At 36.4% G+C, this 15,810-nt stretch overlaps 1 protein-coding gene across 1 annotated transcript in view; it reads right to left on the minus strand.

Annotated features, from left to right (window-relative positions):
* The window catches only part of MAP3K1 (mitogen-activated protein kinase kinase kinase 1), a 78,444-nt gene that overhangs the window by 14,455 nt on the left and 48,179 nt on the right, over window positions 1-15,810 (minus strand). The window contains exons 7-14 of the mRNA XM_070743321.1: window positions 11,427-11,548; window positions 10,704-10,785; window positions 9,348-9,525; window positions 7,583-7,873; window positions 6,762-6,883; window positions 5,561-5,652; window positions 4,107-4,296; window positions 2,347-3,601 (exon numbers count right to left, since the gene is read on the minus strand). Coding sequence (XP_070599422.1) covers window positions 2,347-3,601; window positions 4,107-4,296; window positions 5,561-5,652; window positions 6,762-6,883; window positions 7,583-7,873; window positions 9,348-9,525; window positions 10,704-10,785; window positions 11,427-11,548 — 2,332 coding nt within the window. The remainder of the gene's footprint in view (window positions 1-2,346; window positions 3,602-4,106; window positions 4,297-5,560; window positions 5,653-6,761; window positions 6,884-7,582; window positions 7,874-9,347; window positions 9,526-10,703; window positions 10,786-11,426; window positions 11,549-15,810) is intronic.

Consider the following 15,810-nt stretch of genomic DNA (forward strand, 5'->3'; position numbering starts at 1 on the left):
TGGCAGGTGCAAGCGGCACATCAATCCTCCATTCGTGCAAATGAAGCTTCATGAGCGAGTGGAGGGCTCTTGGGCTTGCATGCCAAGCTCCACTCATTTGACTTCACTTCTGCACGAAGCTCCATTTGCACAAGTGAAGCTTCACATGTGAGCACAAGTGCCCTTTGCTCACGCAAATGGACTTGTGTGAGCACAAGTGTCCGCTGCATGCTCAAGTGCAGCTTCACACAGGCATGCTTGACCATTTATCTCGTGGCCTGGTTTCAAACAAGCCATAGCTTGGTACTGGGCTGTGGCCCTGAGGTTTGGGCCCCTTTGGTGACCAGGTTTGGGACCCCTTGGTCTAGGTGACCAAGTAGAACAGTCATAGCAAAATCTGGTGAAATGTTGCCTATTCATATTCTGGTATTCTGCTATAGGGCTATAAAGGTGATAATTATACAGTGATTCAGAAACTGATTTTATTTGTTATTGTTTGTGATGTGTTGGCTATGTGTATAAAAACACATGTGGAAATTAATAAAGTTATCAATAAATACACTCTGGCAGCCTCTAATGTTCTGTGCCAGAGGCTAAAAATATGATCTTCCTGACATATGCAGTCACAATTCAGATAAAATAGAGCACAATAAGTATCTATGAAAAATGAGATGACCATCCTACACTTTAGAACTCACACCATGCATCTCTCTCACAAAATACAGTTTCCCCCAAAATATGATCTACCTCAAAAGTAAGTTCTAGCTGGATTTTTACACATGCGCCCACTATACGTCATCTCCCCAAAATAAACCCTATGTACAGATGCACAGGTAAAAATTCAGGTAGGGGGTGTATAACAGGGTGGAGCTGCCCTACTACTTACCTTCACACAGTTGCCTTGCCATTCCTGAAGGCCTCTGTAGCCGAGAATTGACCTCCAGATTGATCTAGAGTTCTGTTATTGGCTGCAGAGGCCTTCAGGAAAGCCCTGCTGGCCTCGGAAGTTTGTGAAGGCTTCTGACAGTGAAAAAGAGGCTGGAAGTGACACAGGCAAGTGATGTGACTCAGTGAAGTATACCCCCCCCTCCAAAATAAGATCTGGTGCCCCTTTTGGTGGCTAAAAAATATAAGACGGGGTCTCATTCTGGGCAAAAGGTGTGTAGAACACATTCAGCCATAAAAATCTGCATTCTCTTAACTGGGTGGCTGGAATTCAATTCAATTCATTAGATTTGTATGCCGCCACTCTCCGAAAACTTGGGGTGGGAATTGTCTAGAGATCATAATAGCCAAGAAATTAAATACTGCTTCATTGTAAAATGAACATAACAGACATAAGATTCTGTGCATAGAATACATGTTTGAGTTTGGGTTGGTCTGAACTCAAACCAAAACATGCACATTTAGAGTATTTTGGCCTGTTGTATTGACTGAAATAGGGGCATAGATATATAAGAGCTGCGACTGAGGAAAAGATGCTGGGAAGATCAAGGAGTGAGATATGCTGCACTAGGACTGAGAAGCAGTGAAGGGCTGCTCATCTCTGGCGCTCCTGGTGTGCCCTCCGAGGCCGTCGCGGGCGCAGGTATGCCTGGTAGGCACGTGTGTGTGTACCCATTGGCGCAAGATTTGGCTTCTGCACATGCGCAGCAAGCAAAATCTCATGTGAGGATGTGCACACGAGTGTCCTCGTACCAGATTTTGTTTAGTTTTGAGGAACAATTAGAGTTGCCGTAAGTTAGGGAGGCATATAAATTGATATATTATGTTGGTTAGTCCAACAGTCAGCCAAATGTTTCATCTGCATTTGACTTTTTTGTCCACCTTCTCATCAAGGACCAATTTTAAATGTAATCAAATTTAATAAAAGAATATTATTATTGGGACCAATTGTTGGTCCAGCACATTAATTTATTTGGAATTTTTATTGTGAATAATTTATTTATTTATTGGATTTGTATGCCGCCCCTCTCCGTAGACTCGGGGTGGCATACAAATATTTTATGAATAATGTATTACTATGGCTGCTTTAATTGCTCAGGATAGTTGCAAATCATTGGAAGCGACTGTTGCCCTTGATTGGGAATAAAAGAGTAAATAAATGAATAAATCCGTAAATGCCATCTATCTTTTTTATGCATATACCTATATAAAAAGTTATGATCCCAATTTTTTTTGCAGTTTCTACTGCAGTCTCTCGTAGCATTCTTTCAATAGTGATTTCCACAAAACCTTGTGATTACTCTATCACTACAAACAGCACTCTATTTAGGGACAAAATCCATTTATCTTCAAAATGCTATCAGAGATGCATTGTGCAATAGTAACAAGAAGAAATAGTAAAATCCTAAATACAGTACTCACATCCTGCTGAATAATGATGATATCTTCACCATTTCCAACTTGAAGCTGAGGAACTACTGGGAGAGCATCCTGAGATGCTGACATGGCCATGGCAATAGCTAAAGCTTCCTCTTCTTCAGCTTCCATCTTTTCCTTGCATTTCTGATTATGGTTAACATCGTCTTTATACGTGTTATCATTCTCAGCGCGCTCAGGAGACAAGACAGCCACTTCGGACTTGAATGTGACAGTTCCATCACTGGCTGGAGCTTCAAGTAAGTCTTCCATGCTAGAACTGAGTTCTGCACTAATATCCAGTTGGCTATGTTTCTCTTCCACAGGGGTGAAAACAGTCTCTTCACTTGGTATAGCTGTACTAATACTATTATCACACTGTGATACGTCATTTAAATTGAGCGACATGCTATTTTTGGAGGTTTCCCCCTGTTTATTCACATCGCATGGTTTAGGTCGGGATGGCTTTGGCCTATGTATATGACTGAATGGCAGAGGCCTGGCCTGGGTAAAAACAGGGGAAAGCTTTTCCAATTCTTTTTGTTCGGCACAGTTTCTTTGAATCTGGAGAGAGAGCTTCCGCTGCATTTGAGGAGAAGCCGAAGGTATTTTGCAGGGAACAAATCCCTGAGATCTGAGTTTAGGCATTTCAGTTCCTAAAGGTGCAGATGGGGTAGAGGGGGAAGGCAAAATGGGGAACATGGTTTGGGAATGACAGGGTGAGAGAGATGAGTTCAAGCATTGACCAGGGGATCTGCTTTTTGTTTGAATGGCTGGCTTTAGTTGTTCCGTTGCTCCTGCCGTAAGAGGAAGTCCCAGTGAAATACCAGCCATTATATCAGAAAAGTCCTCCGGCGTAGCAGTTCGCTTTTTACTATCTAGTCCTTTCCCACTTTTACCTGTTAACTGAATTGTGTTGCTTGGAGTAGTATTCTCCGTCGTCTCTGGCGAGTTATCAGGAACCGGAGGCTGTGCAAATTCATGCCTGCATTCCCCAGAATGCATTTGCTCCATGCCTAACTGGATGGCTTCTGCAATTTCCATTTCGTCTGCTATTCCCATCAATCGCCGACGCATTCTAGTATGATGTATTGAGCTTGTCATGCTCAACATTTCTAACAGTTTTACAAATACCTGGGGTACTCTTGCAACCATTCTGGCAGCACTTAAAAATATTCTCCGGGACAATTTGCCCACCATCGAATGGGAGTTGTCAATTGACCGCAGCGCAAAGCTCAGTAGCGATAACAGCTTTTCATACCTAAAAATGGACACAAAATTGTTAATTTCCACTTATTTTTTTGAAATACAGCAATCCCTTGCTATTTCGCGGTTCACCTTTTGCGGATTCGCTACTTCACGGGTTTTCAAAGGGGGCTTGAATCCATTAAAAATTTTAAACCATTAAAAATTCATAAAATTCTTCTATAGTCCTACTGTACTCTATTAAAGAAACTGGTAGGATATCACATGTTGTTCCAGCTGAGAAACATTATGGGTATAGGGTTTTAAAAGTCCCAATACTTGTTAAATACATTAAAAAATATCTTTCCTCTACTTCACGGAAATTTATTTTTCACGGGTAGTCTTAGATCTTGGAACGCATCCCCAGCAAAAAACGAGGGATCACTGTACCTTTAAAAAAAATATTAGCATTTTAAGAAAAAAAAATTAAAGATAGATTTTAACATAAGACTTTCCAAACCAACTAGCATTTTGATACTAAAGACCAACTTTTTAAAAAGCAAGTTTTTCTAAATTATTACCTGTCAATGATAGCATCAGCTTGTAAAATGTCTCCACTAACAATGTGGGGATAAAATTCTCCAGGAAATTCTAACAGCAATCTATCTATAAGACAAAGACGTCCAAGTAATGCTTGCCAGTTGTTTGATTCAGATTGTGTCCCAAGGATGCAATTTAAGACAAAATCAATACCCCCAATTCCAATGGACCCTGCAAGAAAATATTAAATAATTAATGGAATTGATTTTATGTGTTGAAATAAATTGCAGTTGCAAATAGATTTGCAAATAGATTTGGCAGGTTTATATGTATATACATATTTTAAACTAAAAATTCAAACCAAATCTCAAATTGCTAGACCAACCCATACATATTTCTACTAGTTTTCTCATAATTCCTATCATCCTTTTCCTCCCACTGTATGACTGTAACTTGTTGCCTGTATCCTAAGATTTTTATTAATATTGTTTCTTCATTGCTTATTTGATCCTTAGGACAATCATTAAGTGTTGTACCACATGATTCTTGACAAATGTATCTTTTTCTTTTATGTACGCTGAGAGCATATGCACCAAGACAAATTCCTTGTGTGTCCAATCACACTTGGCCAATAAAATTCTATTCTATTCTGCATCTCTAGGGAGTAGTACCTATACCAATGATGGCGAACCTTTTTGACTTGGGTGGGCACGTCCCCACCCACAATATAATGTCCTCCCCTCTGCGCATGCACACAGATATCACTTAAGCCCCCAGACTTCGCCCATTGGGCGGGCTATCTATCTATCTATCTATCTATCTATCTATCTATCTATCTATCTATCTATCTATCTATCTATCTATCTATCTATCTATCTCCCCCCTCTCTCTCTAATCTATCTATCTATCTATCTATCTATCTATCTATCTATCTATCTATCTATCTATCTATCTATTTAATTTTATTTAATTGGATTTGTATGCCGCCTCTCTCCGAGGACTCGTGAAGCCTGGGGAGAACAAAAAATGGCCCAAAAGGCCAACCGGAAGTTCAGAAATGAACTTCTAGTTGCACCATTTTTCGCCGCACCATTTTTCGCCACACCAAGGCTTTAGGAGGCTTTCCTGAAACCTGGGGCGAATGAAAATGGCCGATAAGAAGGCTGAAAATCAGCTGGCCAGCATGCGCATGTGTGCTGAAGCTGACATAGCACAACGCCTCACATGCCCTCAAATATGGCTATCACTAACCTATACAGTGCATGTATTCCTTAAATCTATCTTGACACTTGGTGACTTCATGGATAGGTTCATGAAGTTTTATTGGTAACATTTTCTGAAGTAGTTTGTTCTAGCCTTGTATGTCTGAAAGAAATTGATTAATCAAAGACACCTCAGGTGGGACTAGAATTCACAGTGTCACAGTTGATGCAGTGCCATTAATTGCTATACTATATTGGTAAAGTTGCTTAAGCAAGAAAAACATGAAATTTACCAGACTTAAGTATTTCTCGACCAATTGCCAACTCTCCTGCTTGACCTTTACACATCTCCATCAATGTTGAAACTGAAAGTTGACTTGTGCGGCTGTAAAAAGAAGAAAGAAAACTATTATTTTAAGATAAATAAAGGATGAATTATTATTGGAGCTGACTAAATACCTTGTTATGTAATTTTCACTGTTCTCTAAACAAAGTACAGCGGTACGTCTACTTAAGAATTTAATTTGTTCCATAACCAGGTTCTTTAGTAGAAAAGTTTGCAAGTAGAAGCAATTTTTCCCATAGGAATCAATGTAAAAGCAAATAATGCGTGCACACCCATTAGGAAAGAAATAAAAGCTTGGGATTTGGATGGGAGGAGGAAAAGGAGGAAGAAGAGGAGGAGGACAGTCATTGCCGAAGGAAGAATGTGAGGGAAGCGGAATCAAAAAAATCCAAAACTTTAAGGCTTTAAAAAAAAAAAGAGGAACTCTGAGGCTGGGAGGAAGAGCACATGCCTCCCATATACCCAGCGCGAGGCTGCCGCCCATACACTGCGCCAGAGAGAGAAATCCAGTGGGAATGGCAGGAAACTGTCCGGGCCTTTGTGCCGCTCTCAAATTTCATGGGAAATTTTTCTGGGCTCGGGTTCTTAAGTAGAAAATGGTTCTTAAGAAGAGGCAAAAATCTGAACGGCCGGTTCTTATCTAGAAAAGTTCTTAAGTAGAGGCGTTCTTAGGTAGAGGTACCACTGTAATTCATTTTCTTAAGAACCATAAGACTGCTGAATGATCACACCAGAGCATGCCAAGATTGCAATCACCGAACAAAGCAGTCACATGACATCTCACTTAATGACTCTTTGCGCAACAATGGTGAGTCAATCACAGTTGTGGTCATACATTGAGAACTATGTGAAATTTTTAATCCTGGTTTATTAGTATTTATTAGTAGTAATGCCTACAGACAAATGTAACGCAATATATCAGTATCGTATTAGGTAATAATAGCGTGCTAACATATTACTTTTTTTCTAATTTATTTATTTTTTTGTAACAGTTTTCACTTTTTCAGCGCAAATATGCGCTGAAATAGAACTGCATGCAAATCCACCAATGGCTAAGTTCCCCTTGAATTTGTCCCTGTACTATAAAACTGATACAGACAATTTCGAACACAGTAATCTAAAATATTTAAATAGATTAAAGCATATACCTGTTGGGATCTGCACATTTCACCAATATGGTTTCCACAACTGGTTTTAAAAGCTGTTGCAGTTTTGTCCTCTCTGTAAGGTTATGGCAATGAATATATACCAGCATGGCTCTTAATGTTTTCTTAAAAAAAAAAGAAGATAAATTTTAAAAAACCACTACTTCTTAAAATCCTGCATACATTTCTGCAACCGAAAGACAAACATAAAATACGCCAACCTGTACAAACAACATTTTATACACAAATTTCTTCTTCCTACAAATTTGTCAATTGTAAAACAACACATCTCTCTATAATTTTAAATTTGCTCCTTTTTCTCAAATTCCAAATAAATATTAAACTGAATGGAATAGCTTAAGGCAAAGTTACAAAAGTCCACTAGGAAAGGACAAAACCAACCAAATCAGCTTTCAGACTTTTTACAGAAAACTGCTCCCAAATGGAAAAACTATTTAAGAAGTGAATAACATTCGAAGTAAAAAGGAAGTAGTGACATTTATCTTTCATATATATACATGCAGCTTAACACTGAAAATCAACTTATGTAAGGAATTGGTTTCAGTAATATTGCAAAGCGAGAGTACTTCAAACGTTTTAAGAATTTGGAAATAGAAAAGTTGATGCTGTGAGTCTTTGAAGATTGTAGTAGCAATTCTTATTTAATGTTTTACATAAAAAGCAAAACAATAAATATGCAAAAATATTTGTTTGGAGGGTCTGTGTCTCAAGTAAAGAATCTATATCTCAAATATGCTGCACAGTTTCTAAATTCTGAATATGATTTAGAAAGGAAGATTATAAAAGAAAAAAAAATTACTTACTAAAGCAGCAACATACACTTTGTAGACAGGGTCAGCACAAACCATAGAAAGTACACTGCAGCAGGATTCCACAACAACATCTCCTGAGATATTTGTCTGGGATGACCCATTAGCTGCCCCTAGAGTTCCATGGCTTGTGGTGTTTCCACTACTGCTTCCAGAATTTCCAGTGCTTTCACCATTAGCCAATAATAGAGCACCACTAACATCATGGGAGAGACGTCGAAGGGCCATCTCTCGTATATTCCAGTTTCGAGAAAATAGGCAACCTACTAATTCCATTCCAAATACCTAAGAAATCAACGTTACAAGGAGATCCTACAATTACATATTTACAGGTACATACACATGTATACTTGAAATAAACCACTGAAATTCTTATGGCTTTGACCACAAACGGATGTACTGCATGCTTTTAAGAATTCTAATTTTCAATATATATTGTGAAGCAATGCAGATTAACAAAATTGTTTGTTTGTTTGTGTGTGTGTGTATATATATATATATATATATGCCGCTCACTCCAAAATGGACTCTGAGCAGCTAACAGTAGGAATAAATACAACAACAATAAAAGCAGTTAAAATCTAATAATAAAAACCAACAATACAATAAAACAGTAATGACATTAAAAAAACCATACATACATGCAATTAACTTGCAATATTGTACTAAACATTATTAAATAAAAAAGATGAAACATGACAGGCTGAAAGAAAATGTACCAATAGATTTAATTCATTAAAAACACTCTGAAGTAGACTGAAGTTAGAACGAAAATATTTTCATTTTCATTCTCCAAGGGTGAGCACAATTAATACAGCTATTGCAGTTGTCTACCATTGAAAACTATGTTTGGACTCTAGACTGCCAGAATTGGACACAGAAGTCACTGCTATCAAGCAATTTTAAGTATTTTATAGTAACAAAGTATCTGGTCACAATAGCACATCAACTAATTTAGTATAGCCACAGGTCTCCAAAGTTCTTAAGTATGATTCACCATGATTAGATATGACTAATAATAAAACAGAAAAATAAAATGAGAAGGCAAGAACTAAACAAATAAGCAAATCAAAGAAATTTAAAATTGACAACTGAAAGAAATCAATGTAAGATGTAACTCTTTTCTCTACTGTAATAGCTATTCATATCACATCTAGATGAAGGACATCCAGACAGAGTTTCAGCATAGGGTCTAATTATGACAAGTCACTTAACAACTATTCATATTTATGACCATAATGGAATGGGTGCTTTAAGACCCAGCCATTGTAAATGGTTGCCTTGCCCCATGGTCATGTGGCTGCATATCGGGGTTTGGCAACTGGTCACCTTTTCACAATCACAACATTCCATGGTCATATTAATGTGACCTTTTTTGCCAGTTTCTAGCAAAAAATGCCATTTGAATCAATGCATTCACTTAATGGTCATTGTGTTTACTTAACAATTTTGCAGTGAAAATGTTAAGAAAAACACTTCCCGTTCTATGCGTGACGCAACTTATGACTGTCACAATTTACACCTGGATTTCCAGTCCGAATTGTAGTTGGACTATTTGTAACAGTCTAAACATCTTCTATGGACATTTGCTGTGTAACAATCTGGAAAAGCAAGTTCTCTGGGGGAAAATGACTAACATGTACTCAGATATTCACAAAACAAAAAACATATAGTCAGCAACCTACATATTTGTGCAGACTGAAATAAAGTGTTAAAGTTGCAGCTGACAAAAGAAAAATAGTTTAGAAATTTAACATACCTGAATCCATGGTTCAGCTAAGTCCTTATAGGTAGAAGGAATTTGCTGAACCCCATAATGAGTAAGGTTAAAATTGCTATCTTGATTCCTCCTTGGTGAACCAGTTACAGGTTGCTGAGTTTGTTGCTGGACCACACATACAATTGAAGGAGAATCAACAGGGCTTGGCAATTCATGACTAAAAAAATAATATATAAAAAAATAGTCAGAATTAGCAGCAATGTAATTTGCAAATATGTAAACAAAAAGATATAAAAATTATGCAAATGCAAAAATGAATATATAACTATATTGATTATCGAATTAGAAATAATTCTTGAACAAAAGTATTGTGATGAAATACAGATAAGTGACTGTTTATTTTTCTTTCTTTGTTATGAATCAATGCAGAATTACTAAAAGTATAATTGTGTCATTGTTTTTAAAGAAAATGTTTTTAAAAATCAATAAAGTTTATTAAAAAAATAATGAATAGATTTTTTTTTCAAACTTAAAGGAAAATCAAGGATTTAACGTGATCTGTATTATAATCTATTTGTCGCAATTCAATTTCTCCAAATAACGTGCAAGTAAAACCAAGGTTATCTTCAAGGTTTAATTCATCTCAAAAATATGAATGTGTATCTTGTCAAAAAGTATGCTCTGGTAAAGCAATACAGTGGTACCTCTACTTAAGAACTTAATTCGTTCCGTGACCAGGTTCTTAAGTAGAAACGTTCTTAAGTAGAAGCAATTTTTCCCATAGGAATCAATGTAAAAGCAAATAATGCCTACAAACCCATTAGAAAAAAAATAAAACCTTGGAATTTGGGTGGGAGGAGGAGGAAGAAGAGGAGGAGGACAGTCGCTGCTGAAGGAAGAAGGTGAGGGGAATTAAAAAAATCCAAAACTTTAAGAAAAAAGAGGCACTCTGAAACAGCTGGGAGGAGCACACGCCTCCCATACACCCGGTGCGAGGCGGCTTCCCATACACTAGCTGCAGCTGCTGCTACCTGCTGCCTCTTACTTCCCATGCTGAAGGGCTCCTCTCTCCTCTCGCTCGCTCACTCGCTTTGTAGCCAGCACCTTTTCTTCGCTGTGGTGACTCCTTGGCTGCCCAGAACGAAGGGAGTATTTTTTTTCTCTGGGCGCTGGTAGAGGTTTATTCCCTGTCCAAACGCCCAGAGAAAGGAAAATGCTTTGTTCGCTCTGGACTGCCAAAGCCTCCTTGAATTGTGATGAAAAGAGCTTATAACAGACATTTATAATAAACTAAGCTGAATTGAAAATAGACTGATGAGGCTTTTAAAATGTTTAGGTATTTAACTCTGCTCATAAATGGACAATACAACAAATTCAAATAAAATAAATTCTCACCTATAGAAATCATGTGTTCTCCACTTAGATCTACAAAGGGGGCATATAAGTGGCTCCTTGTTTCTTCTACATTCCTCTGCCCCTAAGATTGCACCAAAGTCCCACAAAGAAAAATAGATGGATTCTCAAGTTAGTAGCAAAAAAGGACATTTTAGAACAGAAATTATTCGAAAATGTGCAAAGAATTTATACTGCATAACAAACAGACATTGGAAAAGCTAATGTTATACTTAATCACATATCTAAAGAATAATATGCAGTAAAGGCATATGCAATAAATGTGGGCACTACAGTACCAGATCTTAACAAAAAAATTCAACATGAGAATGTATGTTTAACAGTTCTATAGGCACTACATAAGCTTTGTACCTGCTCATTTAAATAATGATCTCTTTATATTTGTTATTTTTACAAACAACAAATTTTTACAAAGATAAATAAAAATTACTGTTATGTTTTATATATTTCTATTCTCCCTTGTATTTTAAAAGTGTAAAGCATGTTTCCTTACATTTATATACAGATGCTTATTTCATTCAAATTGATTCCTTTTCTAAGACACTAGCTTGTAAGAAAAGAATTCCATTAATGTTCAAGCAATTACAAAGCCACTTATGACTGCAATTACTTTTGTTTCTCCACTCCTGGCAAGGATCTCCTTTGCTATTATTCTTTAAATCCATTCTTATGATTCAAGTGCATATAATAATATCAGTGACGTACATATTGACATGCAGTGATGGTGAAGTTTATTTCTGCAGCCTTCTTCACAGACCGTTAAGCTTTCCTCATCCAACATCCCCAGCAAACAAATGGGGCACATTTGTTCCTCTTCATCCTTGATACTATAAATATATATATATAAATATAGATAAGTATTTAAAAATCACTTTTAGCAGGTCACACTTATTTATTTTTCTTCCAGGTCGAAAGTTACCAACTCCTACAATATTTCAATACAAAATATTTTATCATACTGCAAATAGACAAGTATCACACTTTTGGTGCAGTTTTTGATAATTATTCTGCATAATCTTGCTATGGATAGGATGTTTTCATCAACCCACCTATTAGACATTGACATATTTTTTTTCCAGTGGGATTGTAGGATCTGTGAAGCAAACATTTTGGTGCTTGGCAGCAGGTTTGCAATTTCTGCTTTCCGTGATCATATGAAAACAATTTGAAACAGATTTTGCTGTTTTCCAGCAGAAAACAGTAGAAAATATATTGTGTAGTGACATGCTTTATAACTATGATTAAATAACTGCAAAATTGAACCAGATTAATGATTGCTCCAATTTATGAGCAAAATTCTGGGCCTTGATTGTGTATCAAGAATTACCTGTATTCTATTAGATATAGCCCAAACTACAGTAGTACCTCTAGATACGAGCTGCTGCACATGCGAGTATTCCAAGTTACGAGCCGAGACGCGAGCAAAATTTCTGTTCGACACCCGAGCTCAAATTCGGGATACGAGACGAGCTTCCACTAGGTGGCGTAAGAATTCCTTGCTTCCAGTTATCTTGGCGCGAAAAACAACGTCTAAAGGCATTCGTTAGAGATGCGAGTTGATCGACATACAAGCTCGGGTCTGGAACGAATTAGACTCGTATGTTGAGGTACCACTGTATTTTTTAGCATATCTAACTGCTTCAGATAAGTCCATGTGCATTACAAATCTTTATAGATTTTATAATCATCACACAGACTTTCCACATTAACTTACTCTATTATTATTACTCCGGAGACTCGGAGCAGCTCTAGGAGCCACATTTCCAGAATGAACATGAATACTGTATATATAGAAACACAGAAGATTGACAGCACAAAAGACTATCTAGTCTATCTAGTCTGCCCTTATACTATTTCCTGTATTTTATCTTAGGATGGATATATGTTTATCCCACGCATGTTTAAATTCAGTTACTGGGGATTTACCAACCAGGTCTGCTGGAAGTGTGTTCCAAGCATCTACTACTCTTCCAGTAAAATAATATTTTCTCACGTTGCCTTTGATCTTTCCCCCAACTAACCTCAGATTGTTGCCCTTTGTTCACGTGTTCAATTTCCTATTAAAAACACTTCCCACCTGAACCTTATTTAACCCTTTAAATGTTTCGATCATGTCCCCCCTTTCCCTCCTGTCCTCCAGAAGGGAAGGGAAGACTTAATGATTGAGTTCATTAAGTCTTTCCTGATAAGTTTTATACTTTGTAGCCTGTCTTGGGACGCGTTCAATTTTATCAATATCTTTTTGTAAGTGAAGTCTTCCGAAGTGAACACAGCATTCAAAATGTGGTCCCACCAGTGCTCTATACAGCAGGATCACAATCTCCCTCTTCCTGCTTGTTATACCTCTAGCTATGCAGCCAAGCATTCTACTTGCTTTCCCTGACTGCACTGTTCACCCATTTTGGGACTAAATCCTTCTCTCCTGAAGTTTTTGCTAACACAGAACTGCCAATACAATACTCAGATTGAGGATTCCTTTTCCCCAAGTGCATTATTTTACATTTGGAAACATAGAACTGCAGTTTCCATTGCTTTGACCACTTATCTAGTAAATGAGTAAATATATTTTAGTATAGTTACTACACTAAATAAAGCGAACTCTGCACTTGTGTGAATATGTTAGGAGGGAGGAGGAGGACAGAAGAAGATGATACTACACTAAAGACATCTTCAAAATATCCAGGTTAAGGGTCAAGTTCATTTTATTTACTTAAACATTTAAGCCACCCAACAGCCAAAGCTATCTGGGAAGTATACAATTAAAAAAGAAAGAAAGAATGAAATGCATTTAGAAGAACTTAAGAACTACCTATTGTGTAATACTAAAATATTACATTTAAATATGTTAAAGGGTTAAATAAGGTTCAGGAGGGAAGTGTTTTTAATAGGAAAGTGAACACAAGAACAAGGGGACACAATCTGAAGTTAGTTGGGGGAAAGATCAAAAGCAACGTGAGAAAATATTATTTCACTTAAAGAGTAGTAGATACTTGGAACAAACTTCCAGCAGACGTGGTTGGTAAATCCACAGTAACTGAATTTAAATATGCCTGGGATAAACATATATCCATTGTAAGATAAAATACAGGAAATAGTATAAGGGCAGACTAGATGGGTCATGAGGTCTTTTTCTGCCGTCAGTCTTCTATGTTTCTATTAAAATCTTCCAAATTTAAAATTAGAAGCCTATTAAAGGCTGGGAGAGAATGTACTTTAAAACTTGGTTACTACAAACAGTATTTTGCAAATATCTATTGTAAAGTAAATTCTTTGCATTCTGCAAATATTTTGCATATAAAATGTTTCTCTTTGCACATATTCTTTCAGGGGTTCATAATCATATAAAAATATTCCTTTCAAGATATCAGCAGTCATTTTTTTTCAAACTGCCATTGCACCTAATCTAATAACACAAAATGTAACACAGGTATAATTTTCAAGAAATTGTCTTATTGATAGACAAGTTTCTATCTGTGGAATGACAAGAGTAAAGATTTCTTTTATGGCTATACACTTTTAATGTTTATTCTAGAGGGATTACAGACCCTCCAGAAAAAGATTTTGGGGAACACAGGGAAAAGAAGAATTTTTTTGCCAGTTTTGACATAGTTTTGGATGGAAATGATGCTTCAGAACATGCATGGTCTTTCACAAAGGATCTATTGACAGCTCCTTAGTAGCTGTGTCTTTTCCTAGGATTCAACGGCTGTGCCAATTCCCCAATATATGGTTTTTAGTGTTAGATAATATTTTGTACTTGAAGCATCTTGGGGTAGAACTCTATCTTTTATTTTACTATAACACTATAAATGTTAAAGTAAATATGGTAAATATATTCTGACAGTGAGGAAATAAATTAGAAAATAAATTAGACACATAATCAGCATGTAAATATTTCAGTTAAACCACTAAACTGAGAAAAAATGCTCATTTTTCATATCTGAGCGCAAGAATGTTAAATACTAAAAACTTAAATAAAATCCCTTTCCACAGATCTTGTAAATCACATCTCATTTTTACATAGAGAAAACTCCAAGACAAATTCTGCTTCCTTAGGAGTGGTTATATCTGCCTAGAAACCAAAAGTTATTTTCAAACATAATACTCATATCAATATTCTACAACTTTATTTTGTAAACTTTCCTTATGAAAATAACTTGAGTCATTTTTATTTATTATTCTGTTATTGTATTCAAATGGACTCTGGGCAGCTTACGAAATCCAATGTGTGGTTAAACAGCAAGAAAATAAGGTAGCCCAGTTAAAAAACAACAATAACAACAATAAATATTTGGACTGAAATTTAAAAGTATTGGAGCATCAGGCAAAATAGGAAAAAAAAGTTTCTGGGTCTTCATTTTCTTTTTCACCCGAAAAGGGGAACTACAAAAAGGTTCTTATTAGTTCAACCAACATTTGAAAAATCAGGATTTTAACTCATCAATTTCCGTGCAAGCCACATCTGGCTCTTGTTAAAATCACTCCTAATCGCTATGACCAACTCTTAAAAACTCTACTGCAAATGATGATCATGTGACCGTAGGACATTGAAACCATCATCAATACATGCTAGTTGACAAGCTCCCAAGTTGGGAGTGTCAACATAAATGCAAGGATAGGTCATAGGTCACTTTTCCAGCATGGTTAGAATTTGAACAATTGCTAAATGAATGATCTCAAGGACTATGTGTACTAGTTTATTTTTAAAAGCTGAGATATTCTTAAAGACCCTAATACATTTAAATCATGCACCCAAACAGTTTCTTATATATACTAGCTCTTTAAGAAAATAACACTGTGATTACAGCAGCTGGACTCTCCTTAAAAATGTCAAAAGACACCTACCAAGACACAAGGAAATAAACAGAACAGATAGAAATATTGCTCAAAACATAGTAACAAACAAAAATTAGTCCAAACTTCATACTTAAGTCTCAATCTATTAAACAACAAAAGAAAATAAAAAATGTTGACATACAATAACTATGGGAAATGGGAATATTTTACCTTTTTTAATATGACAAATAAAGCAAGTATCTACCTATATACTACATTATTATTTATTTCTGGTCACTCCACACTATACCCT

Source organism: Erythrolamprus reginae, chromosome 2 (assembly GCF_031021105.1).
Source record: "Erythrolamprus reginae isolate rEryReg1 chromosome 2, rEryReg1.hap1, whole genome shotgun sequence".
In the NCBI taxonomy this organism is placed as follows: Eukaryota; Metazoa; Chordata; class Lepidosauria; order Squamata; family Dipsadidae; genus Erythrolamprus; species Erythrolamprus reginae.